Source organism: Cyprinodon variegatus, unplaced genomic scaffold (genome assembly GCF_000732505.1).
Source record: "Cyprinodon variegatus isolate N-32 unplaced genomic scaffold, C_variegatus-1.0 Scaffold1347, whole genome shotgun sequence".
Lineage (NCBI taxonomy): Eukaryota > Metazoa > Chordata > Actinopteri > Cyprinodontiformes > Cyprinodontidae > Cyprinodon > Cyprinodon variegatus.
The window spans coordinates 72860-91967 of NW_015151800.1; the positions used below are offsets into that span (position 1 = coordinate 72860).

The 19108-nt window shown below is 39.1% G+C and overlaps 2 protein-coding genes across 2 annotated transcripts; one reads left to right on the plus strand and one right to left on the minus strand.

Annotated features, from left to right (window-relative positions):
• The first annotated feature begins 2623 nt into the window (after nucleotides 1-2623).
• On the plus strand, nucleotides 2624-7637 carry LOC107102949 (proline-rich protein 36-like). Its single transcript, XM_015402427.1, has 3 exons — nucleotides 2624-2878; nucleotides 4638-4879; nucleotides 6136-7637. The coding sequence occupies exons 1-3, from the start codon at nucleotides 2860-2862 to the stop codon at nucleotides 7465-7467; spliced, it is 1593 nt and encodes a 530-aa protein (XP_015257913.1). The 5' UTR covers nucleotides 2624-2859; the 3' UTR covers nucleotides 7468-7637.
• Nucleotides 7638-10784: 3147 nt separating this feature from the next.
• Nucleotides 10785-18438, minus strand: LOC107102948 (myosin regulatory light polypeptide 9). Its single transcript, XM_015402426.1, has 4 exons — nucleotides 18289-18438; nucleotides 12730-12933; nucleotides 11588-11749; nucleotides 10785-11498 (listed from the first exon to the last, which is right to left on the minus strand). The coding sequence occupies exons 2-4, from the start codon at nucleotides 12911-12913 to the stop codon at nucleotides 11323-11325; spliced, it is 522 nt and encodes a 173-aa protein (XP_015257912.1). The 5' UTR covers nucleotides 12914-12933; nucleotides 18289-18438; the 3' UTR covers nucleotides 10785-11322.
• Nucleotides 18439-19108: the final 670 nt, after the last annotated feature.

Below are 19108 nucleotides of genomic sequence, written 5' to 3' on the forward strand. Positions count from 1 at the left end.
TGAGAAAAAAAAACAAAAGTAAAATCTGAACTAGCTCTACCTCCATCTTTGCTTTGTTCATCCAGTTCATGAAGCAAGTTGGGATGAGGGACAGAGGCCATGCTGATTCCAGCAGAGATATGATGTAGCAAAAAGTGTCTGCAAATAAGCATTTTAATGAATTAAGCACATAATTTAATGCCTAGCATCTGTTCTTTAGAGTAATATTTAAGATGTGTGTCATCCAGCCAAGCTGAAAGAATCGAGATTGTGCTGTGAGTGAATACTGTATGTGGGCCTGTTTGGAGAGTTTTACCTTGGATACTGTTCGCTTCCCTCTGTTAACAATAAAGTATGTGCAATACAGAGTAAAGGGGATCTTTGCTATTAAAAGGACACTATATTGCATTTCTCTCCTTGAGCTTCATAAAGTTATTGTCTGTAAATAAGAGTTAAACGGATCAAATATTTCATCTTTTACGATGCTGTAAACCTGTTTATACAGTTTCAAGGTTGTTGACATGTATACTGCAGAGGCGCAATGTTCAATAAAGTTCACAAAATACTTTCTCAAGTATCTAATCGTGAATTTGTTTTGAACGAAGCAGCAGTGTAAAGGTATCAACATCTCCTTAGACATCAATGCATTTAATTGGTATTTAGATTATAGGCCAACAAAAAACTACAATTGGTCATAGACTTAAACTGACAAACTAGACAGGGAGCATTGATCAGAGGAGCATCAGGTGCAAATGTCTTTTTACTGGAAAACAATATTTAAGTCATTCGCTGTATAAATCAAGATTTTACAGATATGGTACCGAAGGAAAGCTTTTGTAGCTATACAAAAAAAAAAAGAGATATTCTGTTTGCAGTTTGCTCTGAGCCATTAAAAGCAAGTCCGAAATAGAGAAAAACTGTGGGAAAAAAATATATACGTATCTGTGCCGAATGTCTACTGGGATGTTTTCTACTCCATGGTCTGAATGGACTGCTTCCTCTGCTTTGATCCATACTGTTGGGATTTCATCTGGGTGATACTAATAAGGCCTTCCAAAAATAAACTAAGATTTTAGGGTTTATATCCAAGGAAAAAAATGTGTATCCCATCATATTTCTAAAATAATTGATAATTGCATTAAAAATTTAATTGGATAGCTGACCATTTCCTAAAATGATCAGATTCATTGTGTTTTTTAGTAAGCAAATAAAAAATTATCCTTTTAATTTTTTTTGTACATCTGAGACCGAAATTCAACTTCTTAGTTAGCATAAAAACAGGAAAGTGGCAGGTATGCTTCCATTCAGCACAGAGATGGAAGCTCCTGTAAACACAGAGCAGGAGATCTACACTAAATATAGAAATAACAGCTTCAACGAGTGGCTTTATATTAAAGGATTTTGAAAAGTTAGCATAGCCCAGTCAAAAGTTTAACATACAGCCGCAAAAAGACTTAAAAATGTTCATACTCTCTAAATCTAATCTGAGTTTGATCCCTTTTGCCAAGAATAGCAAAGCAAATGTGTTACTAGATGAGCAGAACAGGTAAAGTAAAACATCAGAATTTACATTTATGAGATGTATCGATACATCCTTATTTTACAGACTGGAATTTGTAAAAGGAAAAAAAAATGGAAAGCTGTTTTACAGCATAAATATACTTTAACATGTGATGATTTATCCCATTAAATTTTAAAGTACATTGAGGTGTGTGGCTGTAAAAATGTAAAAAGGTTCAAGTTTCAATATCTACACACAGATGAAGATACAAATATTTCTTTTGAACACATTTCATCATTCCAGATAGATTTATTTGATCCATCTTAACTGTGATTCCTGTTTCTTTAAAGTGTTAAGAATAATTTTTCATTCTTAATGTTTCTTTTCTCATATTTGCTTCTCTTTACATCACCTTATTGGAGAAGCTACAGTTTATTCCCTATTTTTGTAAAAAAAAAATTTATTCATATAACATCAGTTTTTAAATCACACAAACCATTTTCCTTAAAAAGGAAGAAATCGTGAATTTTGCTGAAAAGTTTAAACCTTGTAGGATATCAGAGCTACAGAAGAGGATTAGGGCCACTAAACATATGTAAAAAGTTAACTGATTTTAATTTTTTATTTCAGTATAATATGAGAAAATAAATCAGAAGTCTGACTTTAATCTCAGAATTTTGACTTTTTTTCTCAGAGTTGTTACTTTTTTCTCAGAATTCTGACTTTAATCTCAGAATTTTGACTTTTTTTCTCAGAGTTGTTACTTTTTTCTCAGAATTCTGACTTTAATCTCAGAATTCTGACTTTTTTTTTTTCCATATTAAACTGAAAAAAACTTTTTTTTTTCAGTGGTCCAAATCCTCCTCCGTACAGAGCTGTAAAGATGCAGAAAGCAAAAAAGGAAAAAAAAAAAACTCTTTCTTCTAGGACCTGCAAACGTTATATTTTGAATGAAAAGGCTCTCCCGTCCATCACAACAACACGAAGCCAGGCCCGCTGTCGGTAGGAGCGCCGCGATTGGCCGACCGCTCTCCAGGAGCAGTTATCCAGCAACGCGATTGGCTCACAGCCGTCTGTGGGGGCGGGCCTTGTTCAGCTGCGACTGTCAAGATTGGCAAAGCGCTGACTGCTGCTGCTGAATGTGTTTGCAGGTAAAAGGAGCAAGCGACAAGAGAAAAAAAAAACTGAAAAACATTAATCCTGGCAGAAAGCGAGGAGTGCAATGGAAACACGCGACTCTTTATGCGATACAGTCTGAGAGAAAAAGGATTTAAATAAAAAAAAAAACTCGCTCCTGAAGGCTTTAGCGGAAAGTGTCGCTTTGTGAGTGGAAGCAACTTGGACAGCTGCGTGTTTTCAAGCGGAGCCATCAACAAAGAATGAAAGCGTTGAAACGAGGTGAGCGCCAATCTGACCCTCTTTACTTTATTTCTGTAAAAAAAAAAAAAAAAGTGAGCGTGTGCTCTATGTTTTGCTGCGGGCTCTCGTCTGCTATGCAGAGCTTTTTGTTGCGAGCGTGTTTGTGTTTGAAATGAGTGTCTGCTGAGGCAGGCGTGCTGCTGTCCATCTGGCGGAGCGACATGCGGGAGGCTGAGCGCCTCCTTTGTGCGCCTCCAGATGGCTCGGTTACCATTTTTCATTCTCTGTCCTGCTTTTAAACCTCTTTATTTTAACAACTCAAGCGAATATCCATGCTTTCAAAATAAAGTTTAAATGACTATCTCACCTTTTGAAACTTTATTTTAGGATATTTTCCCTCCTACCTTCCCATGTGTGAGTGATTGCAAAAACAAGAAGTTGGGTTTGTTTGACAGCCGCAGTGATTTACCACACAGCTGCTGCTGATGTGACCTTTTCGATCTCTTGATTCTTTATTTTCTTATTTTTTTATGACTGATCCAGTTCAGTTAAATTTCTGCTTTAGTTTGGAATAAACCCCATTTATCAGTGCAGCCCAGCAGATCACGTACACCACGTTTTTTCAGGGGGAGTGCTTGGACCACAGGAAGAGTTCTGTTCTATGCATTTATGTCATCAATACTAAATAAGTTGTTTTTTTCCATCTCTATATGTGATGATCAACATCTTTTGCACGTGCGTTTGGAGCAAAAAAAAACGTCTTAACATGGCCAATAGGTTCCTGGGCCCACTGGCTGCTGTGATGTTGATATGCACACAATCTCCTTTGTGAGGACAGGCGCTGCCCCCGGGGGTCAGGTTTCAACCCAGCTCCCAGAGAAAGACATTTACCGCATTCTGTGGCCCACCCCTTTGGGATCAGGCATGCTCCATTTTGTGGGGATTTTTTTTTCCTCCCCTGACCCACCGTGGGTTACAAGTGTGGGGGTGGTCAAACTTAAGGAAATAAAAATAGTTGCTTAAACTAGTCAAACATCACTTCTCTCCTCTGTAAATCAGGTTTAGGTGCTGATTATTTACATTGTGTGTGATGTGCTGCTAAATGATGCAAATAGAAACCAGAGATGATTTGAAGTTGGCCTATTTAAAGCTGATTGGGGGGGACAATGTGATAAAATCAGATCGGTGGTCATGGCGGATCGCCCTGACAGCTAAATGTTGACTTGTACGGAGATAAGACACTTTTTTATATCAGGGAGAGTGTTGGCCTAATGGTTAGAGCAGTGTGGTTGTGCTCTCAGTTTGAGAAGGTTGCAAGTACCCGGTTCGATCCCCATAGCCTCCACTCTGGGTTCCTGAGCAAGACATTTAACCCCACACTGCTCATGGGCGCTGCGCAGTGGCAACCCACTGATTCCACAAGAGATGTGTTAAATGCGGAGGTGAATTTCTACAGTGTGGTACAAGAAAGGGGTTTACATTAAATGTTTTACATCTATAAGCAATGTTTTTTGGGTTTTTTTTTTAGTCAAGGCTATAAGAGAATGTGAGAGTGAGACTTTGAGAAGATAACAGGAAGGCTGGAACATACTATAGCACAGCACTGTTAGGGTAATGGGGAAGACTTCTCTAAGTGGGTTAGTATATTTTAGCTGTATATTAAATGGTTTTAGAGTAATTAAAATGTCTTGAGTGTGTCAAAATCTTTTCACAGTTGCCTTGATTGGTTCCTTTTAGAACACCTTTTTTTTTTCTAATCTTCACGTTAAGTTATAAAAAGCATCTGTCTTCTCTTCAGCTCTGGAGGATGACCCCCACCCGGATCAGGACCATTCCTCGGCCATGTCGGACAGCGACGACGGCTCCCCGCTCGACCTGTCAGGAAGGGGTAACTTTGGGAAGCGCCGTCGCCGCGGAAACCTGCCGAAAGAGTCGGTGCAGATCCTGCGCAGCTGGCTGTACGAGCACCGCTTCAACGCATACCCATCGGAGCAGGAGAAGCTCAGCCTTTCCAACCAGACTAAGCTCTCCGTGCTGCAGGTGGGCCTCCCTTCTGTCTCAGAAGCTGTCAGAGGAGACCACACCTGTGGTCCTCCTGTTTCTGTGGATCTTTGTTTTTCGTTCCTGAATGAAACCGCATCTCCTCAGTTAATTGAAACGTCTTTTCTGATTTTTTTCTGATCTGTGATGCACACTTAATCTCAATATCTTATGTCACTAAAATGACAAACCAATGGTAAGGTAATTATGGGTTGGTGTCATTAAGAGTCTCCCACCCTTCTCGTTCTCACTTTGTTGCATCAGTAGGAGACGTTTCCTCTTTTCTTCTCAGCACAGAGGCAGATTACAGGCGGCAGCAGTTCCTTGTTATGTAGTCAGTTCACTGGAATGCGTTGGCTGCCTCCTCTGTGGCTCAGCATATTTCAGCTCAGACCTTCATTATTGCCAGCTGTCTGAGCACTCAGCTCTCTGTCCTTCCCTCATTTAACCACTAGAGGGAGTGTGTAACAGACTGGAGTGGATAAAGATAGGATTTTGTAGTTTTTGATCTAGTAGACAGATTTTTATGGGTTTTTTTTAAGTAATACATTTCTTTAGCACTTTCCAAATGTATTCATCCATCTTTTTACATTAAATCCAGAAATTCTTTATTAATTTGCAAATAAAGTAAACCCCATTTGAGCATCTGACAGGTCATTTCCCCCCATTGAGCAGTTTGGCACAGCTGCCATTATCTCCGACTTTCAAAGTACAATTATTCTGAAAAAGGAGGAGCTGCAAAACTTCAGTTAAAGAAAGAGCTTATGTGGTAATGTGTGCCGCTAATCTGACTTTTAGGAAAACACAGCACATTTGCATATTATCTTACTATACTGCTATTAATATTGTATTGAATTAAACTACTCTTATTTTAGTGTACATGTAGACCTGACAAACCTGTGAAGTATTTCATGCAAAGAACACTGAAACTAGAAATAATCTTTGAAAATCATAAGTGGCAGCATCCTTCTGCAAGAAACGGGAGTGAAGATGTAAAGAATGAGGCATAATGCTGTGAAGTTTTTAGTTCTCCATTGGGAGATGGAAAATATTCATGTTGGAATGGCCTAGTCAAAGAAAGACGCAGATGTTTTTTCAAAGAAAAATAGGAAAAGCTTTCAGTCAATAGATCGTAGAGCTGGTGGATGATACCCGAGGTTTTGATTCAAGGGAAAATAATCCAGTTTAAATAACAGTTTTACAGGAATAAAACAGATTATGTCAATAATGACTGTCATGCTTTATTTTTTTTTTAGATCTGCAACTGGTTCATCAACGCTCGTCGCCGCCTCCTTCCTGACCTTCTCCGAAAGGATGGAAAAGACCCCACCAAGTTCACAATCTCGCGTAAGGTGGTCAGTAAATCTGAGGGCCAGCAGTCGACCGCAGGCGAAGCAAGCTCTCCTGAAATCGTTGCTTCAGCTCGCTCCTCTCAACAGCGTCCATCCGTGATCCGCTCTGCGCCCACTCTGGACCTCAGTCTGCTGGGGAACACGGCCACGGCCATCCTCACCGGAGCGGGCTACCCAGGAAAGGAGGGGTCTGTGCAGGCGCTCATGAAGCTGGACACACAGAGCCTGTTGAGGGAAGCGGATGAAAGGGGCATCCATTCGACCGTTCCGGCTAACATGGCTGCCAGCCACTCCAGTGGTCTCCTCAACACGCCTCCACCCACCCCTCCTGAGCTCTACCCGAGTCATGACTTCAGTGACCTGCGGCTGCTGGTTGATGCTGCGCTGCAGAGAGCTGCAGAGCAGGACCTGCTCAAGGAGACCCACAGCAAACCAGCAGAGCCTCTGGAAGCCAAACTGGTGGATGCAAATGAAATGGGCCGCACCCCCCCTCCAGAGGAAAAGGTCATGGATCCTTCCAGAGCGCAGTGTCTGATGGAGAAAGCTATGTCCGTCCCAGAGTCAATCAAATCTCCTTGTACTGAGTCGTCAACCGCCGCTGTTCCAGTTCTTGCTCCAGTCTTGCTCCCCGCCTCCAGTATGACGCCTCTACCAGCAAAAAAAGGAATATGGAACCCCTTAGATAAAGACGCTGTCAGAACATCCAGCCCAAACCAGCCTCCTCTCATCCCAGCCCGTCTCCCAGCTATAGTACCAGTTTCTGCTGTTGTCCTGGGGCGACCAGAGCTCCAGAAACCTGCTGCCCTCCCAGTCATGAACCCAAAGCTGCCTCCAGCTTCCACATCCGTCTCCCCTCCAGCCTCATGTCCAGTGACTGCATCAAGTCCAGCGGTAGGCCCGGTCTCCATGGAAATACCTTCCTCCCAGTCAGCAACCTCCTCTGATTCCCCGCCGTTCCACAAACCCCCCTCCATCCCCGTCACGGCCCCCACCGTGCTGCACGCCTCCTCCTCGGTCTCCTCCGCAGCACCGGCCGTCCCGCCTCTCCTGAGCCTCGCCTCCCACCTCACCCCTCACTCCGCCGCTGGCAGCAGTTCAGCCATAGTGCCCAAGGTTTGGAGCGTGGTTCACGCCAACAGCAGGCCGGCTGGTTCCCTCCAGGTGGTAAAGACCCCCATCAGCACGGTGTGGGGGCCGCAGCGCAACCTGCACACACTGAGCGAAGCTGTGAACTAGAAGCTGCTGCCGTTCTTTTAAGATCTACAAACCCAGGAGGGGGGGGTATGTTTTATGGATCGGAACTTTGAAGATTAGAGGAGAATGATCCTAAAACGTTGACAAGGTAGAAGAACTGTACGATAGTTTACCAGCATTTCCAGTGGCAGAGCTGGACTTCAGTGAATGTAGAAAAAAAAAACCTTCCCCTGATGTAAACTCTGCTGCCCTACAGCCATTCCTCATCAGATAGAAAGCACATTTTCTCAGACGTCTAGTCATGCTTTAAGGATGACTTCTTAAAAGGTCGGTGTGTTTATTCTGACATGTTCTTTTCTTTTTCTTTTTTTTTTGTTCTCTCCTTGCATCTGGAAAACGTAGTGGAGGGAAAACCAAAAACAAATAATCTAGATGAATCTGTTCTCTTAACTCCTGGCTGTTTCATGGACCACCTCAGCTGCTCTGAGTGTCCCTTCAGCCACATCAATCGCACCGTTAAGAAGTTCCTTCTTTCTATTTCCTGAATAAGAAAAGCACAGGTTTATATTCTGTTAGAACACATTTGTGTCGTCCACAGTTGTAGAGGCCTTAAAGAGTTTCTGTTTCTTAGACCTGAAGGTCATAGAGCAGACGGTTTATTCATAAAGCAGATGTAGCACGTTCTTCGTCCCCCTTATTTGTGTAGTTTTTCCTCATCCGATTGTATCAAATGGTTCCTGATAGTCCGAGACGCTGTAGTTTCTGTGAAACTTTCCTGGACATGTTGGTAGCTGTGTGGGAGTTTGGCTGAATGCTGGGCTCATTTTTTTTTTTTTCTCTCCGTTGATGCTGTAGCACAATTACCAGTTAATGTTTACCAGGTCACAAAGCTGTGTTTACTTCAGTTCTGTTGTATTGGCCTGAGTTGTTGTTGTGGACAGAAGAAAAAAAACTGTTTGGGTCTTACTGATGCAGAGCAATGAACACTGCAACCATTCCAAGAAAACCTCCTCATCTTTTGGTCCAAACATTTTAGCCTTTTTCTTTGTATTTTTTTGGACATTCTTTTCACTCTGTGCCACATCGTGGAGGTGAATGTTTTTGTTGCAGAAGCAGAGCTGACCGGTGTTCATTTTTTACCTCAATTTCACACAACTGGTGTTTATTTAATATTTCCGACTACAGAAAATACACTGTGATGCCTTCAAGGTCAGGATACTGGGAAAGGCTGGCTACGGTTTTTAGAGGTGAGGTTTTAGATGTAAGCTGACTCTTCAGAGGAAAACAAAAATGTGCTGATGTAAATATGTGAAAGTTCAAGGTTTTTATTTTATTTTTTTTTTTGGAGGGGGCATATTTACTAGCCTGAGCTCATACTCGAAATGTAGTTTGTGTCCAACCAAATGCATTCTGGACGTTACTTTCTTCACTTTTTGTTACAAGTTATGACTCCAGGCAGTGTGACTGGCTGCTGTGCCTTAAGCCTTCGAATGAGGGAGGATGTCACCCTTTTTTTTTCTCCTTTTAAAAATGTATTAAAAACTCAATAGTCTGTGCAATATATGCCTTAAACTTTAAATGTCTTTTTTTGTATGAAAGTTTCAAAGAAATAAAGATTCACTTTTTCATAAAGATATGGTTTGATTTTTGCACATGGAAGTGATTCAATGTGCACCTGTCTTTGGGCCTTTTGCACCACAAACATTTTACATTTTAGTGGATTTGTGACCACTAGAGGGTACTGTGACTTTTATACCTTTTAATATCCTTAAAATTATGGTGTGACAAACCACTGAAACCATTATAGCTTAAGCCTTGGTCTATCAAGGGAGGCTATTGCCTTTTATGACCTACCCCTACATTTGAAATGATGTAAGGCTAATGTATAGCCTCTTTCATTGTGGTATCATTGTATAATTCTAAAAGCTCTCTAGTAAACTGGTACTGCCTTTGAGATGCTCAGTGAGAATGACAGTAGATGCTTTCATGCTCTATATCGTTCTTAACGGGAGTACTTTTTTTTTTTTTTCCCATTTCTGAAAAGCAGCTAAGAGACACTTTCACATTTAATCTCTATGGAAAAATGCTTATTGATGTGAAAAAAAGTTTGAATATAAATGAGCTTGATTTTTGTCTGCGATAATTTCAAAGAATTCCTTGCCTTGGGATTTATTGGCATGCCAGATTGACATTATTTTTAACATGTTTGATTAAATTATACCATAGAATGTTAGTGTATTTTGCCCACAGATTATTATAATGCTTTTGGATGCATTTCTACTTTACCATGTACTCGGATTAATAAGATTTGTTTTTATTAGTTATGCCAAAAAAAGTGTCCTCTATACTTTAGCCAGCTAATAAGGAAATGGTCATCTTTCTATTGTAATAGAAATTAGTTTGTCTGAATTTACTCTAAAGGTTTTTTTCCTACTACATTTTTAATCAAATCTTTCTTCCATGCATAGATTAGTTAAAAACACGCCAAATCTCCTTTAACCCTGCAAAATGCTACTTCAGAAGATATTTTAGGAAAATTTACCATCTTTTAATCCAATACTAAATTTGACTCTTATCTTGTAGACCCCAAGTTGTTTTAAACATTTGTACCCATGTTCTACCCTCTGAATAATTTTAGTACTACAGGTGATAAGTGGTATTTTGATACTTAGTTTTTAACCAAAATCCAAGATAAAGCAGTTTTATCATTAGTGATCGAAATGTTTTAAAAACAACTCATTTGGAGCCATTTCAATACAGTTCTTGATCTATATTGATAGCTATGCTGAATTCTGTTTAAGCATAATTACATCAAAGGAGATTCAACTTAATCACAATATTTACTGTAGGTGTTTAGGTTGGTGGATTTCTAACTTCTAATTTTAACTTTTTAAAGGCAATATGCTTATTTCACAAAGTCTTTAAATATACGAATTTTTCTGAACTTTGAGATTTGTCTTTTGTAAACTCTTGCAACAGAATTTCAGGCCAAAAAGACTTTGGCTAAAATGAAGAGCCAGCTAATTATATGAGCAATAGGTATACTAACAAATGCATGTTTTAGTATTTTCTCCTACTGCATTATTGCACTAAATAGAAAAAAACTAACAAATACATATTTTTGTTATTCCAATTGGAAAGATTTAACAAAACTACTTTTATCTGGTGGATAAAAATTTTTTTCCAGAGATGTTTGCAGCTTTTAACGGGTTTTATTAGCTGAAAGGCCCCTTTGGATTGTAAAGGTTACAAAGCCCTGTGCAAAGGATCCAAATGTTTCAAATTGTACAATTTTCTAAATATCTAACAAAGTTTAAAACACAAAAAATGAAGAAAACACATTAATCTGAAGCAAAGTCTGCTTTCAACGGGAGCTTTATTAGCCTGAGCAGATTCCTGACTGTATTCCCTCTACAAGCAGACACCTGATCTCTCAGTCCCTACAAACAGCTGATGGGAGTAAAGCATTAACCGCTTCTACCATTTTACAAGGATGAATTCCTCACCTCTTGATTGTCAGAAAGAAATAAAGAACAAGTTGATTCCATTTTGCAACCATGCACATACAGAGGAAGGGACCACGAGGTGTTGTAGCAAACAGGCAGGCAGGGGGAATAATTGCATGCATGCACAGAGGTGCTGGATGCATCCTGACAGTCGTAACAAGTTCATAACAAATATAGTGCAGTTAATGAAGGACGAGCAAGAATTTCTGATCCAATCCTAAATCAACACGTTTACTATCAGATATGCAGGAAAATACTTTACTGTGACGTTTTAAGGATATTTATGAAGTGATTGTCATATTTATTTATAATACACAGAATAAAGGGAGGGATTGGTGGACAAATCTGCAGTGCAGCATGTGAGCCGAGTCTGATGCAGCAGTTTCTCCCTCTATTCATCGTCCTTATCCTTTGCGCCGTGTTTGAGGATGCGAGTGAACTCTGCGTAGTTGAAGTTGCCCTTCTTGTCGATCGGCGCCTCGCGGAATAGCTCGTCCACCTCTTCATCTGTGAAGCGATCGCCCATTGTGGTCAGCAACTCTCTCAAGTGGTCCTCGTGGATAAACCCTAATATTAAGAGACGGCGTCACGCATCATGACACTTAAAAACGCCATCAGTGAAACATCTGTGGATCTTTGTTTTAATGAAGACTCACCAGATCCCTCCTCGTCAAAGCAGGCGAAGGCGTTACGAATGACGTCCTCTGGGTCTGTCCCATTGAGCCGCTCTCCGAACATGGTGAGGAACATGGTGAAGTTAATGGGCCCCGGGGCCTCGTTCATCATTCCCTCCAGGTATTCATCAGATGGGTTCTTACCTGTTGGACAGAAACTAATCAATTCATCTCCTTAAAGACGCTGAAAGGGCAATGTTTGTGTAGGTGTATGTAAAAATCATTGATATATTGATGCAAACATTCATTTCTAGCTCTGGTTTTATGTTTGGGCATCTCTCAAAATATTAACCTCCATAATTAAGTCTTTTGCAACCTCCAACAGGTTTTCCTCCACAGTGGGCTCTATGCACAACTCCACTAGTTCCTGAACTTAAGGCAGCTCTTTTGTTTCCTGCTTTTTTCTACTGGCTGGACTGATTAAACCAGGTGTGTCTGACCTCAATAACCATGGCAAGACACACCTGGATTAATCAGTTCATCTAGTAATGAAAGAGTAAACAAAAGAGCTGCCTTAAGTTTTGAATAGAGCCCATTACCCTGTGCTCGGGAAAACACCATGCCGCCCCTCCATGTTTCACCACTTCACATTCTCTGTTCACCAAACACTACATAGACAGCTATGTCTTGGTAGCATCAAAATTGGAACATTATCTTCCCACTTTTAGATGATTCAGCTTTATAAAAAAAAAAAAAAAAAAAAAATCTAAGCCCTCTGAGACTATTACATTAAGCCCAGGTTCTTCACAGCATTGAAGATGAGTAATTCGATGAGTTGGAAAGGCAAGTCATTGCAACTGATTTTATTTGGGGGCGTCAGGAAAAGTTGTTGGGGGGTAAAAAAAAATAAATACAAGCACATCTTACAGTTAAACCCATAGCCGATTATGAAAAGCACGCATCCTTATGATTCCAAGTCCAAATAAAGCAGCACTTTGCGTTGGTTTATATGATAAAATACCAGTAAAACACTGGAGCTTTTGGCTGTTTTCTAAAGACAGGAAGTATTAGATTATATCTGTAAGATATTTCTGTTTATCTTTCACATTTTTTTTTTGGTCATCAAAAAAACAAAAAGCAGTTTTAGCTATTTTCTTTTGTCCGCTTAGTCTATTTTTTTTTACCCAAAGAGGCCAACATGTCATGCAGATCCTCCTTGTCGATGAAACCATCCCTGTTCTGGTCGATCATGTTGAACGCCTCTTTGAACTCCTGGATCTGGGACTGGTCAAACATGGCAAAGACATTGGAGGTGGCCCTCTGTGGCCGCTTCTTGGTGGTCTTTCCCTTTGCACGTTTGCTAGACATGACGGCGGCTGGATGGGGACCTGTTTATAGATGCAGAAAGGAGACAAGTTAGATCAACCTTCACTTAAAAACACCTCGATGTGAAAGACATCAGCTTCAATGCACACATGGTTTATGAAATACATTTTATGCAGTGAAAAAAAGCATCTGCTCTTTAGATGTATATCATGGAATCTGCTTGCAAGTGAATCTTTTTTGTCTCACTTTCTATACATAGAATGACACTTCCCATGAAGTGGCAGGCATTTTGATGGGTGTGAAAATGACATGTTTCCGCAGCACACACCTCAGAAAACCGCAGATTGCTCCAGAATTAGACCTGTCAGTCATGTTCAGGTCTTGGAGGATTTGCAATTCGTTTGTGTGTGTCTGTAACCTCTCCCTGGGTGAATGGCTGATGAAGATGGAGGGAAAGGCCGGTTTGTGCAGGAAAGAGCAGGTAAATGAGGCAGATTACTTAAAGAATGACATCATGTCTGGATTCGCACAGAGATGATGTAATGCTGCATGGTATGCACACGATTGTCTTTACTGCAACAAAATACATTTTCAGGGATTAAACCAGTCAGCTCAAACTTTTGTAAGATTTTTTTTTATAATATATCTAAAGATCTAAAGTGAGACGTCTAAAAGAATCTCAGAGTTATTAAAAAGGCATTATCCTTTCATCTAAATCAATGGTCTGCAACCTGATGAAACGCTTCAGTTTTTCCTCAGACACTCTTCATGAATTAATTATGAGACTAAGCCAAGTATTTTATTTATTTATTTATTTTTAGAAAAGCTTTCAAAATCTCTTCATTTGAATACCTGAAAAGAAAATTGCACATGCAATTTTTTGTTTTCCCAAAATTAGAAGTATAAGAAAAGACATAAGTTGCTCTGTGGATTCCATTTAAATGTTGCCTGGATAAATGTACGCTTCATCATATTATGGTTTTACATTTAACTCGTCATGTATTACAGTGTTCAATTTATCTACAAACTAAACATTAGCTACAGGGATGAACAGTGCTAACCTGTTTTTGCATCACTGCTTTTTTTTTGTCCAAGAATTGACAATAAAAATGTCAGCCCTTTAGTTTTTTCCTTGTTTTTTTATGTCAAAATAACTTATAGTTATCCTTTCATCTATGAAATGTTATTAGTCTTTTTTTTTTCTTATGGTTTGGCTTAATTTGCAGCTTTAAAAAATTGTTAAAACCTTCCCTTTTTTGGCAATTACAGTTACATCCAAACTGCATCAAAATTCAAACATGTTTAATAAAATGATCTTAAATGAATCTAGAACTTGTCTAATTTTTGTCTTAATTAGAGACTTTATCATCATAACACAAGGGTACACTGGGCAGTAAGGAAACATAACCCTAGCCCTTAAAGATTATGTGTTAGATGTGGGGAAAATTGGCAAATCTTAGGCCTGATCTACAAGAAAAACAAACAGCAACTTTTCAGAAAAAGTTTAGGAAATAATTTGAATCCACTTGAATGCACACATACCGAGAATGTTTCAGTGACTGCCACAAATCACACCAAACCATTGACAGCACCACCAGAAATAGCTGTGCAGACAGTTCACGCAAGGTAAACCAGCAACATGGCGACTCAGAGGCCAAGAAACAGTGCACCTACACAGATGCACAAATCCGGCATTTATTTTTTTTCCTTTCACTTTTGGACCAGTACTTTTAAAATGTATTTTTTATGGTCTTTCGAAATGCCTGGATCTTAGTGTATGCACTGCCCTTAAGGCAGAGAATTTGTGGATTAATTCTTGTCTTCTTGTGGACGAGGCCTAAAGGTTAGAGTGAGTTTCACTCACCACAGCCAGATGGTGATGGTTAGAAAGCAGCTCTTGTGAAACATTTCAGGTTTACAGTGGTCTCCTTTCAAATGTTTCCCAAAAGAAAAAAAGAATTGGTGACGAGGTCATGAGAGGTCTGGATCTGATCCAACAGATGAGCTACTGAACCACATAATGATGAATTAATCCTTATTCTATTACTGCCTCCCATTCTGTTCTCATAGTAAAGGTCATCATTTATTAATTTATTATTGTTCCAGTACTAGAATTACTCACTTTTTGGACATTAAGCGTTTTTATTACACAAAGGTTTGGATGAATGGTGCCAGTCAGGAAGAAGTGGATTCAATCTATATTTAAAGGTTTTTAAATTCTTACGGATATGAAACACAGTTGAAGTTCAAATTAAAAATATTTGTTAAAAAAAAAAAAAATCTAGTCTTAATAGAAACCAAACAGCATTTTCCACCGAATACATTCTCTCAAAAAACCAAGTTCTACCCCCTTTGCAATGGTTTAATCGAATTATGATTTTTACATCTTTCCACCTTATCCTGTGTGTTTGAGACACTGTTAAAGTCTTCAACCAGGCAGAGCCAAGCTGAACCTCTGAGCAGGTTAGCCAAGACCACAAAAATTTATAAAATTGATTTTTTCCCCTGCCTTTTATTACACTAAGCGGTTTTTTAACCATTGTTTTATATATATATATATATATATATATAAAGATGAATGCACAAGTGTCTCATGGGAACTTTCAAATGTAAATGTGGTGTATGATTGCAGTTTATGATCTTAATGGACAATTTGACTCAGTGATCTGAAGTTTACATAAAAACTGTAGGTTTGCATTCCTTCTTTATCAATGAAATGAAAGAATAACCTCAGTGTGCAGGTATAGATAGCAGACATATAATGGTCAGTCAGCAATAAATGCTGGCAAATTCAGCTACTTTTTTTTAGTCCAACAGTTTTAAACAGATTAGAACCAAATATTTGTTTCAGCCTCTTTCATCATCACGCCCAGGGTAATGTTTTTAATCTATTAACGTCCATTTAGTGAAAGTTGAGCACTGCTGGAGGACTCACGGTTTAGCAGCTGTTTATAACGAGCTTAAGCTGGTTGAGCAATGTGTGCTATTCAAAGAGACGATTTACATACCACCTTCTTAGAACACAAGTGAAAAGTTTTATTAGTTCACTAATGTTTTATGGATTAATAAAAAGCCTGTTTGTTTTTACTTAAAACATGAAAGCCAAACCAGGTGAACTCATTAAAGAAAGCACAATACGGATGGTTAGTCATGGACACAGCGGATGTTTTTCCTGATTTTTGTCTGTATTAAAAAATCTTATAAATGTAACATCATCCTCTTATTTACTATTATTAAAAACCTAACTTAGTCGAGAAATTATGTCAATTTGAGTGAAAGATATTCTAAACTTAGTAGAATATTATAAGTTAATGATTTGTTGAACCATAACTAGTTTAGGTTTATTCTAATTGGATATTAATTAAAATCTCCTCTAATTAAACCTAAATGGTTTTTACACACTTTTACTGGTAACTAACCGTTTGTTTCATCAGAGTAGGTATCACAGATTTTATCTACTACTTGGCCGCCCAGCTCTCTTTGTGTGCCAGCTTATTAAAAGAAACACAGAGGGTGTGCACTTTTGGCCCCGGGCCCTTCCACTCCCGACCTGACAATCACACAGGAAAATGGAAACAAAGTGAGGAACGAGAAGATTTAAGAAGAGAGGAATTCCTCAGCCTATTTAATGATTTCCTCGTCATTCTTGTAGATCTGTTCACAACAATCCGTTTTCTAAAGGGGATACTAACAGAACACGACACAGTTGAGACATTCCTCCTTATTTTATTTCTTATTTTAAAGAAAAATTGTCAGCTTGACTTCAGATGGGGGCCCTAAACCGTATCAAACAAATAAAGACTCTAAAGAGGTGAGGTATTTTCATTTGTACGATTCATGTACAGATAACCACCTTTTAAGACCCTGTAAATCCGACCCTCAACCCCCAGCACAACTAGAATGTTCTAGCCTCCTGCATAAATTTTAGCTTGGTTCTGCTCCAAGATCCAGGCTAAGCATAAAATGGTAATTTCTTTTGTCTGTATAAAGTCATTTGTAGGAACTTCTTTGTTTATAAATGATTACTTCTGATATTCTTAGCCAAGAAACACTGAGGGTGATATGTTCCATGGATTGATTTTAACCCATGTGCCTAAAATAAATAAACAAAAACAAAAAAACAGAATATGTTGAGTTTCAAAAATGACTTAGTTCAGGGGCCCACTGCCTCCTAAACCAACTATACATGAAAAGCTCTTTAGTTCAGGTAAACAGGGTTTCCAAAAAAAAAAGGTTCAGTGGAAAAAAAAACAAAATGCTCTTTGGGTGTCTGTTGTGAAATTGCTTCAGTGATTGATTTTAGTTATAATCATTACAATAAAGGCAAAAGTCTAGTTTCTTCAGTTTGAGCCAAAAACAAAACAAAAAAATATATACCTGAGAACAATCTAACCTTTCTTATGATGATTTAAACTTAAGACCCTTAAAAAAAAAGACAAATAATAATTAACTTTTTTGATCTCACATTGGAGATATTTAGCTCTACATTTAACCCATCCCCTCAGGGAGCAGTGGGCTGCCATAGTGGGGCACCCTGGGAGCAGTTAAAGGTCTTACTCAGGGACCCAGAGTGGCAGTCTGTGGGAGTGGGACTTGAACTGAGAACCTCAGGATTCCAAGCTCTATGCATTAACTACAAGGCCCCCACCCCCTTCATATAATAAAATAATAATAAATAAATACATATATGGCTTTCTGACTTTGCACGCAGTGTTCTACATATACCTGTTCTAAAATGAAGATGTCATTTGTTTGAAATACTTTAGTTTTAACTAAGCAGCTGACTGAAGAAGCAATAGATGAACAGCAACACACCACATCAGGATGAAACTAAAATATGTAATTCATTTGCAGCTATAGAAAACCTGGATTTTTCAGACTTAATTGAGCAAAGATTAAAGGAACACATTCCAACACCAGCGATGAAAGCATGTCTGAATCATCTCATCTTGCTCTGTATTGACAGGATTGTTTGTTCTTTGTCCATCACTCATTCTCTCCTTCCATTAGACAGGGGCTAAAACAAAGCTTCTCTGTCCTTTAATCCAATGGGAACACTCTGGCTGTCATCTCTCTCTCTCTCTCTTTCAGCAGTTTTGAGTCAGCCAGAGCTGAAGTGTTGAGACCCAAGGGCCAATGGTCAGTTATACCAAGTACAAACACAGTTAATAATGAAGGACTGACATCCAATGTGTGCATGTGTGCATAAATGAATGGCTGCTTTTTTTTTAGCTCCTCAAAGTTAAACTGCATCAAGGTGAACATCCCAGAAGTCTATGATTGTTCAAAACCTCCAGAAAGTATTCACAACAGAACATCACTATAACTTTATCCTCTAATTAGAGTCCTAGGATATTATAATAACCTAAATAAAATATATCATTGATATTAAATGTCCACAGTCAGCTTATGCTCACCTTGGCTTCAAGATGGAAAAAAGAGAGTCTTTTAAAAAACCCTTTTTGTCCAGATCCTTCACCGCAGAGGGAAAGGAAGCAAGCAGTCCTGCTGAAAAGTTTGCTCAAACAATCAAACTCTCCTGCTAAGCCCCGCCCCTTTTCCCGCTCCGGCCAATGAAGAGAGCCGCTGGTCCCCTTCAGAGACATCCCAGGCCAGGACCATTTGTCCATACAAGGCAAAGGAATGCAGACGCTGCAACAGCAGTCACTCTTTGGGATGTTTGGGGAAAAGTCAGAGATGAAATGACAGGAACTACGATAAGGCTGCCTTATTTAGAGAAAGGAGCCTAGACAGGCTGGGGAGAGAGGAGAGAAGGAGCTGTGAGGAAATGCAGAGTTTCTGTTGGAGCAGCATTGTTTCCTTAAATAGGCAGTAAGGTCTGGGCATTAGTGGGCCATCATTTAAATAAAACATTTGAAACACAGAAAATCTTACTTACTTTCACTCTTAGCAATTATTTAATTTAATTTAAATAAAGAACCAAATCTAACAAAATCCTCTCTTTTCACACTTTGTGAAATATGAGATTTTTCTTGCTATTTGAGTGTAGTTTAAGTTTAAGTGTAGTTTTAAGTTTTATCAGGTGTCTGTCTTAGATATTGAGGATTATTGATGCTTTAAAATTTAGCAAATATTACCTTGCCTTTTATTTAAATCTCACCTTAACCACACAATGATTTTAAAATGTTTCACCTCAGTTTGACCATCTCTGTGTTTAAGAGTGATGTACACTATGAGCATACCTTGTGCAATAGCGCCATCTACTGGGATAAATCC